The 14,855-nt window shown below is 47.0% G+C and overlaps 1 protein-coding gene across 3 annotated transcripts in view; it reads left to right on the top strand.

The window, feature by feature from the left end:
* Positions 1-14,855, top strand: part of LOC135391774 (uncharacterized) — a 32,508-nt gene that overhangs the window by 11,960 nt on the left and 5,693 nt on the right. For all 3 annotated transcript variants that reach the window (XM_064622204.1, XM_064622205.1, XM_064622206.1), the window contains 6 exons: positions 2,273-2,350; positions 5,389-5,537; positions 7,054-7,200; positions 8,060-8,161; positions 8,830-8,948; positions 10,306-10,519. In XM_064622204.1, the coding sequence (XP_064478274.1) occupies positions 2,273-2,350; positions 5,389-5,537; positions 7,054-7,200; positions 8,060-8,161; positions 8,830-8,948; positions 10,306-10,519 (809 nt within the window). The remainder of the gene's footprint in view (positions 1-2,272; positions 2,351-5,388; positions 5,538-7,053; positions 7,201-8,059; positions 8,162-8,829; positions 8,949-10,305; positions 10,520-14,855) is intronic.

A 14,855-nucleotide genomic window follows, 5' to 3' on the forward strand; every position in this document is an offset into this window, starting at 1 on the left:
GACGAAACGGGATAACAGGCAGGAATAGGCGACCATTCCAAAAGATAAGAAAGTTAGGGGCTACGTGGGGAAATTTTCAGAGCAAGCAAAGGTGTTTTGTTTTATAACATATATATTTGTAATACACAGTTGTGGCATGCAATAAAGGAAGTAAAAAGTAGTGGCCATGCAGAACGCATCAAGTAGGTGATAAAGGGGCTAGAATAGGAGGGAAAAGGTCTGGCCGTGTTTTATTTGTGTACTTTGTACCTTCACAAATAAAATACGCCCAATCCTTTTTCCTCCTATTCTATCCCCTTTATCATCTACTTCATACTGCTACATTCTGGAGCCAAGATGACTTCATTCACATATAATCCCCTCCACATTCTAGCAAAGCGGCCATTCACTCCGGCCGTAAAAGTCTGTACGGACCGTTTCTTCCCCCCGGGCTGTTGACCCACAATTCGCATGAACCTTTAACACGTCATACCTAACCCTTTAAATACCATGAGGAAGGTGATGAGGAGGACGGTGCCCAGAAGAAGAACAGTTTGTGTTCGAAATATAGGCGGCTCTCGTCCTAAGGCAACTCCCTTCATACTTCTCTACTGGTTCGCTGGATTTCTACCCGTCTACGTACTGCTAGTGTACTGTGTTCTCAGATTCCCATCCTCCATGTGGCAGTGCATGACTTCACTCCTCTCCCTCTTCTGTACGACCATAACGCCTTCCTTTCACGTCGTATTAAGCGAAGTACGATCTATCCTGTGGATAGAGCTGCTCATTTGTGCATATGCGCGCACACAGAAAAAAAGCAAAAAGAAAGACACAAGAAATACCATGGAAGATCCCAGAGCACATGCAGAAGCTCTGGCACGAACACGTTTCGGTTAATGGTGTCATATAGTTACTCCTTGAGAATGGATTAAAATGGAACTCCATTTGGAGGCAATAAAATTATACCCGAAGAGAGTGTTCTACGGGACAAGCACGACATTTTTATTTTCTTTTTTTTTTTATGTACCTCGTTACTTGCTTTACACTAAACAGAACTTCACCGCATAGCACGCTGTGCGGCAACCATTGCCGCGATTGATCGAGTTATCGCTTCTGATTCGAGGAGAGAGGAGAGCGCACACCTTTTTGTGTCAATGATCCAAATGTATCCAAATTGACACAAAAAGGCGTACACCCGCTCTCTCTTCGAATCAGAAACGATAACCCTATCATTTGTGGCAATCGTTGGCGCAGAGCGTGCTATGTGGTCAAGTTCAGTTTTTAGAGTGTAGTGACGTGGCGATCTGAGCCTCAAATAGGACCAGCGTACCGTGCGGCCGTCAGTCAGTCTCCCGACCGACACCCCACGGTGTGTCTGACACGGTGTGTCAGAGCGTGACGTCAGCCTCAGTCATTCTCTTACGGGATCCGAGGAAGAGGGTGAGGTATTCACTACACTCTACAAACAGTACTTCACCGCATAGCACGATATGTGCCAATCGTTGCCAAGGATGATAGGGTTATCGCTTCTGATTTGAAGAGAGAGGGGGGCGTACGCCTTTTTTTGGCAATTTTCTCTCTTCGAATCAGAAGCGATAACCCTATCATTCGTGGCAATGGTTGGCGCACAGCCTGCTATGTGGTGAAGTTCTGTTTTTACAGTGTAGGGTGTGCGGGTCAGAGACTCTCCGCACGCTACACTGTTAAATCAGAACTTCACCACATACCACGCTCATAGCCAACCATCACTCCGAATGATATCATTCTGTCTATTGATTTGTTGAAAATGGGAGGAGGCGCCTATCTGGGACAGATTGTCTTGTCCCAGATAGGCTCCTCCCCCCTGTTTTGAACAAATCAGGACACAGAATGATATTATTCGGAATGATGGTTGGCTAGGAGCGTACTATGTGGTGAAGTTCTGTTTTAACAGTGTACAGTTCAGGTGTGGTAATTGTTCTTGAGCAAGGACGCATGGTACTGTAAAAGTGTTTTGTTTGTTTGTTTTGCGGAATGATTTTTTGCGTTTTTCATGAGCGCCAAAAATTCGCAAATTTAAGTACCCGCTAAGTAGATATACTGACGTCACCGAGAAACATGAGCCCGCGCTTCCCGCGAATTTAAGCTCCAGCGTCAACTATTTCGCCTTCGCCAAAACGCGAAAACTAGTTCCACGCGAAGTGAACGATTTTTACAGTATGAGTCATACAGTTCAACATTTTCAAGAACGAAATATTCCCAGGAGGGTCTTTAATTTTTCCATTAATCTCTATCTTCCACCATGTGACTGAAGCTGCCCCTCAACCTGAAGAAGGCTCTCTCGGATCCCAGCAAGCGATCACTGGATTTGTCAAAAGTTGCATCGCTCGAGGTAAGCACCTGATTTCATCGCTAGTGTGTTCAACCACTTATTTGGAGTAAAAAAAAATATGCGAAGAGTAATAGAACCCAAGGCCAGTGAGGTGTATTATCTTATTGCTGCGCTTTCCTGTCTAGCGTATTGTCAAAAATCCGCAGCTGTTATGTAGGGGACACCTGATCCGAAAGGTGTTCGGAGTATTGACCCCCCTGCAACACATCGGCTTCTTCGTCATTTACCCGATTTAATTGCGGCCATATTAGTTTTTTGGTACATATTAGTCGTCCATCCGTAATATCGTTGTCATGTAATTGTCCCTCTGCTGGCACTGATACGCGAAAAAAAATTCCACAACGCGCGTCTTTATCGTCACGACTATAGTGGCAGATCGACCCCTATACGTGATTAACTGTCGAGGCTGAAATCTATTGAGAGTTAAATATCGAATCGATGCAAAGTCGAAGTGCCACCCACTCCTGGGTGACCTGCTATGAGACTCGACGCAATTAGACTTTCCCGGTAAACGACAACTGCAGGTGACCTGAGAAAACATAAACATAGGCGGCACAGGAATTTGCTGATGTCACGCGAGCATTGTCTCGGTCATTCGGGGCTGCTTTCTTGCTGATTGCTTTTGTAAATTCGGTTACCAGTGACAGTACAACGCACAGCAAAATTATTTTAGATGATGGCTCCCAATTTGACGAATGAAACAAGATTTTGAGCCACGTTAAATGTTATCAAGATATTGGCGGTGCGGCAAGGACCCTTGAAGGGGCAGGTCCTCCGGCCACCTAGTCCGCCTCCACTGTAGCACGTGAGGCTGTTCCCCCCTGTTCACTTCCACAGAGATTAATACCCTGGTCAGACAGCATTTCAAATGTCAATTACGAGAAATGGCCTTCGGCCTCTCAAATGACCTTTGTTCGGAGGCGCCTGCCAGACAGGCGGGAAAGGAGTGCTCCTCAACTGACTGCCCTCACCGGCTCCCTTTTTCGGTTTGCTTTTCCCTGTCTGCTGTGGAAATTTGAAGTTGGTCTGTGCGCCACAAATCAAGACGCAGAAGCCATATGCACTTCTCTAAATAGGATCTAAACACGTTAACACAGTTTCACTCCATTATCCACATTTTATACGTTTTCCTACATTCAGCTGCGAAGGTAACGAGGGTACAATGGCATAACACTGTTGTCGAGATTGCTCCTTTCTGCTCCTCAAATGTCGTTGGGGGCCTCCTTTCGCGTTGATGGTCATTTCTTAGAAAGGTCCTTTGAGCTGCCGTCTGACACGGCTGCCAGAGGTCATTTTTTGCAAATGACAATTCCCCGAAGTCCTTCGAGCATGCCGTCTGACAGGGATATAAGACAGTGAGGCGGGGTCGCAACGGTGGCGGGCGACAAATGACAACTGCGGGTGACCCCGGTAACGTGGAGACTGAAGAAACAGAACTAAAGTGAATGTCTACAAGGTTTACTAAAATAGGGTTTACTAAAATAAGTAAACATAACGTAGTTGAAACATCAAAAGGTCTCTCTCTATCTTGATTTTCTGATTACATACCCTTTGACTGACTTAGGCCCAGTTTCAACAACGCTGGTTAACGTTGAACCGAGATCGAGGGTTGCTAAAACTTACACTCAATTGACAGAAAGATGAAGAGGGATCTCGGCTTGCAGGCCACGTCATTTATTGCCGGTGCCAACCCCAGTACAGCCAGACAAAAGTCTTATACAGATCTAAAGACGTTCATGTGCGGCATGTGTTAGAGACAAAAACGATAATGCAACTTAAAGATAAGTGCGTCAGTGCTGCGACGGCGACCCTGACAGAGAAACAGCAACACCTTATCAACTCCGGACGGGTGTTCTGAAGGGTGTTATCTTTCATGATTGGCGGTATCGTCTTGTTTGGCGGTGGAAGCGGTATGCGGCGCTCAGGTTTGGAAGAAGAGGGGGAGGGTTTGAAAGATAGGCTTGTATTTTTTGGTCTCATTCTAGTAAAGTGGTTGAAAGTTGCGCCCTCGTCTTTCCTATTCTGTTCTAACCGAGTGTCCCTATTGATTGTCGCTAAGAAATGGAGTTACACTCAATTCTCTTCTACAAACGTTAGTTGGCGACGTGATGAATGTTGCAGCGACAATAACTCACGTTACTGAAGTATATTTAAGCGTCAAATTCATGTTAAGGGACCGTTGATCTCGGTTCAAATGTTAATCGACGTCGGTGAAACCGGGCCTTATAGTGCGAAACCTCCGTCGTGCTATTTGTACCACAAGCAATCCCGCGGGTCTGTCGCATACAGTGACTGTTTATCTGAGGCTATTTATCGAACCGGTAGCCTCAATCTGTGGCCACGAAAATAACTTGTCGAATAAGGATGTTGTCACTGTGTTGCTCAGAGCAAATCTGTGAGCTCCAGGTAAACTACCGTACACGTTGCGGAACGCGGCTGCTATACACCTGAACCGTCGCTGCGACGCCATCGCTTCGCTGAACAGACCTCTCCCTGTTTGTAAACGAATGACGTCATAACGTTCGACAGCGCCACCAATTTGGTAGAGCAGAACACGCTGGAAGCTAGGGCCGAACTGGGTCGCGCCCGCAAGCCACGGTCTTGAGGGCATTACGATGGTCCCTGAAACGGAAGGACCTTCAATCCTACTTTTCTTTGAATAGGAGGAAGCGAACAAGTGCCTATTCGTGGAACCCAACCCTCCCCTTCGGATTTGTTTCGGTTTCAGTCTGTCTATTAACGTCGTGATGACGTGTCTCGGGTAGGAGCCTATTTGTTTCGCGACTGCGTTGATGCTCTTGGAAGGAGTGATACAGTTGGAGTACACTGAGATTTACAGTTGAAATCTTGGGGCCAACGACATTTTTGGCTCCATCGAGGAATTATCCACGTCTGTGGTTGTGAACAACTATAGGAGCTCAGGGAACTAGCTCACATTTTACAAACAAGAAGCGTGATATGCGGGCATTTACGTTGACATCTTTTCAGAGCCTGATCAGAGAATGTACATGTTTCTTTTTCTTTTCTTTTTTTGGAAGGAAGCACTTCTCCGTCATCGCCACCGGATCTTGAGATTCTCAGCGCCATAGGCAGCCAGACGGTAACAGAAATCATGTCCCACCTGTTCGTTCAATACTCCGTCCTTCCGTTCTTCACCGTCGTCAAGACGTCCGCTACTGACGTTTTTGTGAGTGGCGTGACAGCCGTTCGTCTGAGGCAGTATAATGATCAATTACTGTGACATTTTCGATAGAAATGAATAGCTGTTTTTCCGTGTGCCCTCTGAGTGCTCTCCCCGAACGATCCCCCGCAATGATTGGACGAATCGTTTGAAGAGTCCAATGCGGGCCTGCTCCGCATTGGCGGCCTCCTTGAAAGAGATGAAGGAGGGAAGCGTAAATTGGCGTTTTTCTTACCGATCATGAATCACGAACGACCTGACTGATGAATCCCGTTTCTTTTGTGTTGGTGCCAAGGTGACACCATCTTTACAAAACTTTAAAGGGACACTCCAGTGCTAAAATTGCTCCTCGCACAAAGTTTAGTAAACAACCCACACTCTTAAAAATTAACTTCACCGCATAGCAAGCTCCTAGCCAACCATAATCTCCAATGATATCGTTATCTGCCCCGATTCGTTGAAAACGGGAGGCGTACGCCATTTTTGTGACACTTATGCTGTTCATAATTGTCACAAAAAAAAAGGCGTACGCCTCCCGTTGTCAACAAATCAGTGAAGATAACGATATCATTCGAGATGATGGTTGGCTAGGAGCGTGTGCTATGCGGTGAAGTTCATTTTTAAGAGTGTAGGAGTCAGCCAACGAGGATCGTGTTTTCAACGGTCATTCTGAAAACTGATTTTCTGAAAAGCGCATCTTGCACTTTAGACAAAAATATTAGGGCTGCAGGTTCCAGGTGAGCTGCAATAATTTGCGGGTTCATGGATTCGCAGAACGACCAATCGCACACTCTTAAAAATGAACTTCACCTCATAGCACAGTCGTAGCCGACCACCATCTCGAATGATATCGTTATCTTACATGATTTGTTGAAAACGGGAGGCGTACGCCATTTCTGTGAAAATTGTGACCAGCATAAGTGTCACAAAAAAGGCGTACCCCTCCCGTTTCCATCAAATCAGGGCCGATAACGATGTCATTCGAGATGATGGTTGGCTAAGAGCGTGCTATGCGGTGAAGTTCATTTTTAAGAGTGCAGTAGCAGACGAATTCTGACTCTTATTTCAAAGAAGGAGAGGAGGCAGTGCGCACGCTTTCTCTATCTACACTGTTAAAGCAGAACTTCACCACATAGCTCGCTCCTAGCATCATTCCGAATAATATAATTCTGTGTCCTGATTTGTTCAAAACAGGGGGGGAGGCGCCTATCTGGGACAAGATAATCTGTCCCAGATAGGCGCCTCCTCCCATTTTCAACAAATCAGTGCACAGAATGATATCATTCGGAATGATGGTTGGCTAGGAGCGTGCTATGTGGTGAAGTTCTGTTTTAACAGTGTAGGTGGTATTGGCCGAGACCTGTTCAGAATCCATTGCGTTCATCTAGTACGACATTTTCTATGCACTGATATACAGTATACGGCACTCCTGCGCTGCAGAGAGCCAGGGGAAGAAGTTCCACGTTCCTTCTCACTTCATTTCTCACTCGTGTTCCTTCATACCCATTATCTTTCCGTGCAGCTGGCTGGCCTAAATCCCTTGGCCGAGTACGAGCTCCGGAAGGATTACGCTACGCATATTCTGACCAACTGCCTCGGCCACGTGGATGCTAAATTGATACCCACGGTTACCACTCAGAGCAACGCCATTCTCACCAGTCTCGAGACGGTTGGTTTCCCTACGACTCATTCGCGATTTTCAGTCCATAATAGGCCAATTCGTAGTTTCTTTTCAGAGAGTTGTCTTCGCATTGCTATCAGCTTTGATCTTGATCCACTCTCTGGCATTAAAAGTGGTCGCGCGAGGCGGCACCTGCTTTAGAACGACGGAGTCCTGCGAGCTCTTGTATCCTGTTGTTTCTGTGATTTGTGCAGCTTTTCTGTGACAGAGGAATCAATAATAACCTGATGTTCAGTTCGTAAACTATTACCACTGTTTGGTGACGAAGTGATTCATGCTAAAAGCACCAAAAGACTGCTGCTTGACCAGACATCATCCCTCCCCGTCCTATATATACGGTGAAATAAATCAAAATCCCTAACATAACCTATACCCTAACCCAACCCAACCCAACCTAACCTAACCTACCCTACCCTAACCTACCGTCATAACGACAGTCATGGCGCATTCATATGCCTTTCGCTGTATAGCATTCAGTGTTATCTCACCTGGCCACTGTGGTGCTCTTGAGGATCTGGAGCACATTCTTCTTCTTTGCCCCCCACTACCAACCTTCCCGAACCGCACTCTCCGAGTCTCTTCGTCAGCTGGACTCTCGCCCTTTCTCCCTATTGCTTGGTCCCTGGCCCAATCCAGCCCAGCAACGATCTACGCTCAAAGCTCTTTTGACATTTCTGGACACCATCGGACTTCGATCGTTATTGTGAAGGGGCTCATTTTTTTATTCCCCACATCCCCACCAGCAGTGGGGTAGAGTATGGCCTCTGGCGATAAACCTCCCCACTCTCCATCTCAAAATAAAGTAGTTGTTGTTTATCACACCTGGATGGTCTTTTTTTTTTTTCAGTTGATCACCAGCCTAACTGATGAACAACAAATTCAGCTGACCCTTGCTGAAACTTGGCATGACGAACAGGACGCTGTCATACCCACTGTGGTCGGCCCCAAGGTACCGTAACAAAGCTGGGCGAACATATTTTTGCGTCTGTATATTTTGTTCTTATTTCGTGTACTCGTAGCATTTATTACAGTAGCATTATCAGTTGTTCTCCCGCGGACGTCAGCGTAATTCACATACAAGACGATAAGGAAGAAGAAAAGCGCCAAATATAGCTGATTAGAATGACTGAGTGGGCCTGTTGGCACGTAGCTGGAGCTATAAAGACAACAGGTGTGGCTTTTACAGCGCAGTGGCGTTACAGCTTGAGACACGTTAACTCTCCCCAATGCTGTCACTGCGGTGCTGTAGAAGATCTAGGTCTTCTATATAGCCCACACCTTCCCGAATCGTACTTACCGGGTCCCTTAACGACTCTCGCCCCCTCTCTGTCACAAAATTGCTTGGTCCCTGGCCACATCCCCCCTCCCCCCCCCCCTCATTCATCATCTCACAATAAAGTGGTTGTTGATGTTCACCGTTCTCTTTATAGCTCCAGTTTCTTCGTATAGCCATATAGCTCCTGGAAAAGCACACGGTTAATTGGAAGGGAGTGCTGTATACAGTCAATGGAATGCAAATACGCACTATTGCAGATATGAGGATTAGGACGGATTTTAATGACATTCGCGGGACATCGCCATTGGTTTGCATACATACGTCAGTGGTTGCTTTTTCAGTGGTCATGGAAAAAATTCTTTTCCGAGACGTATGCCATGGCGGCTCCAAAAGTGAAGGTGGTCAAGGAACACAAGGTTTACATCAATAAGATCGGTGAATTCATTGCTCAGAATGACCTGTACGTACATTTCTTTTTTTTTTAATTAGGGCTTGGTTGTGTATTGTCGTGTTGCACAGTTAACCCAGTTGTCCATTCGATATTAACGCATCTTCAGCGTTGAATTAAACGGAATTTTACCCAGGGACATCGGAGGGCGGGTGGATTTCCATAAGGGTGACGCCATCTTGTGGGTGTGGGCGGGGTGTTGTAAGGTCTTTGTAAGGTATCTAGAAGAGTGAATGGGGTATACCGAGAAAATCCCTGATGGCACATTGAAATAATTACGTGGTTTCAATTATTTGGATTTTTGACCTCGCGTTTATGAGCCAGGAAGGAGGCCACACGCGCCGTACGACGTAAACATTTATCTGATAACATTTAACACCCCATAACATACCATCCTATCACATATAACACCCTATTTAGCACTTGTGTTATGACACTATCGTGTCCGTCCTTTCCCATTTGAAAGGGATTCGGCGCGCTCCAAACGTCATACGGCACAATGTGAAAACTATTTTTGTAAGAGTTGTACTTTTTAGAAACCTCGCGAATATTGTGCATTTCCACCTCAGTGGAATAGCCACCCGACAGAGACTCGGGGAAGGCACGTTGGACGGGGGACACTTGACACCTCAGGGGCTCTTCGCCACCAGATGCTCGCTGGCAATAAATCAGTAGAGTGGGTCAAGGAAGATGCACTGGCCAAAGTTGCATGGTGCACGGGATGACAGCTTGGTCCGTTACCCATAAATACCGAGTAGTGGGCGGACAATTAGGAGGTGCCTGGTTCGGCACCTCCCCCCCCCCCCCGCACCCTCCTTTTGACGCCACTGCGAGTATAGGCCCTCCTTTAAGCATAGGAGTCGTTGCATGTACAGTGTAAATCACCTACACGTCACGATGTCCTCGTACCCTTAACTGGCGACGAATGAAATGGAGGCTGTCCATAGTACTAGTTGATGATGATGATTCGGTTTTTAGTGGCGCAAAGGCAACTTAGGCCATAGAGCCCCAGACAAATGTTAAAAAAAAACATAACAATTTAGTGCATGGGGGTGTACCGACCATACAGAATTTTCAATCCTGTTCGAAACATTGACTTCGCTGAAAAAGTTAAAAACCTTCTCAAAAGTACAAAAAGGCTCGTCACCCAGCAAAAGTGTTTAAGAGGTAAACAATACCGATAAAATTTCTTCAAATGTTTCTGGCGTTGGTTCCTGCAGAAGGAGCATGCCACTAGACCACTATACAGGAATTGTTCCTCGCAGTGTTGTTCTTGTTCATCTGGAGTGTTCTATTCTCTGCTATCTTCGCTGAAGAGGTTCTGTGCAGGCACCGTATATAATTTCTCCTTGATCTGCAACACACGCAGGGCGGTGGTCAACTACCTGCGGCTAGTGGCGTTTGCAAAGATCGCTGTCGTTACCGGGCACTTTCCCATCTGTTCCGAGCCCAGTCACGGAAAAGAGCCAAGGAGGCGCCTGATAGCGTGTCTGCGGCTGGCAGAAAACATCTCGGTAAAAGGAACGATCAAGCTCCTCGCCATGGCAGTCTATCACTTAACGGACCACGCGTACAATGAACAGGTGAGATGTATGCCCTTCATCCGCTCGTTCGAAAATTGGAAACGAGTAACAGGTGTCGCGGTAATCTGACCGTTTTCTGGACGACATATGTCATCGAGATTTATGATTGACCGAAGGCAAACGTGTTAATATCACTCATGAATGGCTTACACCATACTGTCCGCAATGTCTCAGGGTCAACACTGTTTTATTATAACTGTACGTGTTGTCCGTATGTGTTCAAAGGGAGACTTCGGAACCAAATGGATTTCAAGCTTGCGGTATTCTCACAATCATTTACACGAACTGAACACAGTTGTGAAATATCTCATTTGAAAACGGAGGTGGAATCATTAAAAATCGCACTTTCGAAATTTGAAGAAGTCTGGCTCCCACCGAACGTCGATGGAAGTACTGTATAAGTAGTAATTTTCGCGAGGGCCCCGCGAACGCCCTTTTTTCGCGAATTTAAAGTCCCGCGAAATATTCGAACCAATGAAAAAAATATACGTGTACGAAATATATAAGAAATTTGACCCAGGACGCGGAGGCAACTTATGCACACGGGGTTTCTTACACTATTACTCTGCATTGTACTGCAAAGTGCTCTGTTCGCCGCTGCAAATGGAGACAGTAGTCCCGCCTTCCCGTACGAATCTCGCGGAGATGTAGGCGTCCCGTGATTCCAATTGCTTGTAAGCCTGGATCATCCAGCAAGCGTGTACCCAAGCAGCACAATGTACTGAAAGTCGAGTGCAATAGGGGTGGACGGTATGTGTCCTATCGGTGTTCTGTAGTTTCACGAATCTGTTCAAGCCTTTTCACCTACCCGTCCACCCCTATTGCACTCGACTTTCAGTGCATTTTGCTGCTTGGATATACACTCTGCCACGCGCAGAGTAATTGTATTTGTAAAAGTTGTCGCATCACTATCGAGCGCCAATCGCGCCTGCTCGATGCGATGAAAAGACAGGAGACAGGGCAGTTCGGGCAATGGCAGAGATACAAGTCGAGTAGGACACCTAATCACAGCCCTTTCAGTCAGAACTGCTCAAAAGGAAGACAAACTGAACGAGTTGCCCAGTTGTGATACCTTTTATTAGCTTCTTTCAGGAAGTTCAAGGTAGAGGGCCATTGTCGACGCACCGCGGTACCGCGAATTTAAGGTTGCGCAAATAATTGTCTGATCCTGGCTTCTCACAAATTCGCGAATTATTGAGCCCGCGAATTTAACCACTTATGCAGTACTCCTTCCTTTCTCTGGTCGGCCAGCGTCACCGTGCCATGGAGGAAGGAAACACAGGAGCGGCGGTTTCGAACAGATTTCCGTGGGACCCCTCTGGCGGTCGCCCCTGTCAAAACCGCCATTACTTCCTGTCCACCACGTGATCCTCTCTAAAGTTTCGGTTTAGCAACGCTTTGTAGCTCGCGCTGCTTTCCGTGCTTTTCCAAAGTCATTGCGGAAACAACATTTTGTTAACGTGTTCTTACCGCTGTTGCGGCTGTCATTCAACAGAAAGCAGCTCTGTCATGGGAATAACGTTTCATTCTTAAGTACGTACTTGATCGGTTTGTTTCGTATCCCTGTCTGTGAGAGAGTCATCTTGAACCGTTCGTTTGCAAGCTAGCGCTGTGCTACAGCTGCAGATTCATCTGATTTCCTTCTATGTTGTATAAGTTTGATTACTGGCATGCTTTACCACTTCAGCAACAAACACAAAACGTGGCCACGTCGCCACACAAACGTCACTGCCACGAATGATGTTTCTGGTACGGCCTGCTTGTCCTGCAGACCGTGACCGGTCTTGTAGTAGAAGGGTAAACCAAGAGTAAACCTCTGAACACACACAAATAACACTGGACGCGCGGCGCTCATCACGTACAAGGCAGATACCTGAGCGTCTGAGCTGCAATCACGACTCCTGTCGTCTGCTTAGGGAGCTGGCCTGCGCATGCTCTTGGGGTCAGGTGAGCGGTCACATGGTAGACAGGAGCATCCCAGAGTGCAATGCGAGGCTGGCACGCCCGTCCCCATGGCAAAAACTTGGAAGGGCCGTTCCTGTGTTTCCTTCCTCCATGTCACCGTGCATTACCCTGTATTCACACGAGTCAGTTTTCTGCCGGCTGACGCTCAGGAGGCGGGAAACGTCATTGCTCTCTGGTGCACGTGACCGGCGCTCTTCGCCACGTCACCACTTTCTGACCTCCGGAGCGGCAGTCGGAGGCAGCCGGATATCTTGTCCTCCCGGCACAGATTCTGACGACCGACGGCGTCTGCTCCGGCAGAAGGAAAAGGTGACTCAACGGATAGTTATCGCGCTTGCTTTATATTTCATCAGGAATGCTTGGCATGTGTCCCATACAACGGCGTTCACTGTACTATGGCCAATTCTGAATTGGAACGCAAACAATAGTTGGCTTTACCGCGAAAGTGGTGCAACGACACACCGGTGCAGCAGCGTCGGAACAATTATGCAATGCATAGATGGATGCCTACAATGTAGTGTGCACAAAGGAAGCTTTTTCTCTACATGAGGCGAAACAGACACGGAATACAAAGCATGAATTTTATAAACGCGGATATTTCTTTCGCTGGACAAATGTTGACTACACATAATATTTCGTTTGCACATTTCCAATACATGTACAAAAACATAATAATTGGAAGCTACGCGTTCGAAAGGAAAATAAAAATTAATTTATTTTATTTCATTTAATTAATTATTGACTACCTGCAGCTCGACATCACAGCGTCATCGCCAGTCGATCACTTGTTAGGGACGCTATGGCGCGTATATTGGTGCTCAGCATCGAGATACGCTTCATTTGTGGAAAATAAAATCGAACGTGACAACGTCTCTTCTCAAAATACTCCGACAGGCGTTTGTGTCGTCCACACGGAGATTTGGGTTAATACTGTACATTTCATAGTGCTTTTTCGGAATCTATTCTTTGGCACATATCTCTGTGCCGTTTCTGTGAATGCACTCTGCATCATCCACAAGGAGCGCAAGTGCAATGAGTTTTTTCTTTCATTGGTCAGTCCTACGCTAGACACAGACGAAATGCAAGCGCGAATACAGAAGGGATCGGAAAACTGACAGCCGCCGGGAAACTGACTCGTGTGAATGCTAGTCAATGAGCGGGCGTCTTCAGACGCACCAGCTCCGGTGGCGCAGCGGTAACGCGTGCGCTTGGAGACTGGGAGGTCCGTGGTTCGAATCCGCGGGCCGGCTGTGCCGTCTGGGGTTTTTCCTGGGTTTCCCTCAGATGTGTAATAGGCGTATGCTGGCACAGTTCCCCTGAAGTCGGCCCATGGACGCAGCTATCCTCCCCCCGAGCGGATTCCGCTTGGTCTTCCACTTCACCCTTTCCTCTCCTCCTCTCCACCACCTTTCCCTTCCCGAGAAACATGCCGCCTAATCAGGCAGGCAGACCTCTCTGGTTTCCTCCCAACGACACTCCTCCTCCTCCCCTCCTCCTCGTCTTCAGACGCGTAGTGACCTTGTTTATCTGGGATATCCTCTCACTCCTTCCCGACTTGCTGCCGGCAGAAAACTGGCTCGTGTGAATACACGGTTAGTCATACTATTCCTGCTCTGATTTCTGACTCTCAGGGAAGCAGACGGCCGTTGTTGTTGTTGTTTTCTTTTCGTTCTTTCTTTTTTTTTTTCATCTGTGTCCGAGTGATCTGATCTCCAATCTTCGTCCATTGTTTCGTCCCGTAAATGTCACGCAGCGGCTACGACCGGGTGGTATATCTTACTTGTCCGCTCCATGCAGGGTGACGTAACGCGTTGGCCTTCAGAGGGGAAAGATTTTGATACTCGTCTCCACATTCCTGTTTCAGTTTGATTGCTCGCTTATTTGAGGCATAATTCTTCACAGGGGAAAGAAACAAAGTTGATGGCAGGTATACTGTGGATGTTATGCACCAACTACGATATGCAGCAATTTTTTCACCGATCGTTCCGAAGTATACCCCTTTAAATTAAATTCTTTCCCCAGCATAATTAGAGGTATGCGAGGGTTCTCAAGCCGCACTGTACACGCGGACACGGTCTCCCAGTCCGCACCCGCACGAATTTTGATGGAGCCCCTCGCACCCGCGGGTCGAGCGCACATATCCGCAGACCGGGGACGTGCAGCCAAGTAGCACAAGTTAGAGTACTGCAATGCAAAGAAGAATAATAAGCGTTTGTGGACGTTTAATAGCACTTTACATCAAATGCATGATACACAATTGTTGAAAGAGCGGCCATCAAATTATCATCAAACGCACTGGAAGTCCGGTCTGTTTGCGCGTTTATTTCTCGAAAAAGCCTGAACGCTGGTAATAACGCGGGTACCGTACAAC

The sequence above is a fragment of the Ornithodoros turicata genome, chromosome 4 (assembly GCF_037126465.1).
Source record: "Ornithodoros turicata isolate Travis chromosome 4, ASM3712646v1, whole genome shotgun sequence".
NCBI classification, from domain to species: domain Eukaryota; kingdom Metazoa; phylum Arthropoda; class Arachnida; order Ixodida; family Argasidae; genus Ornithodoros; species Ornithodoros turicata.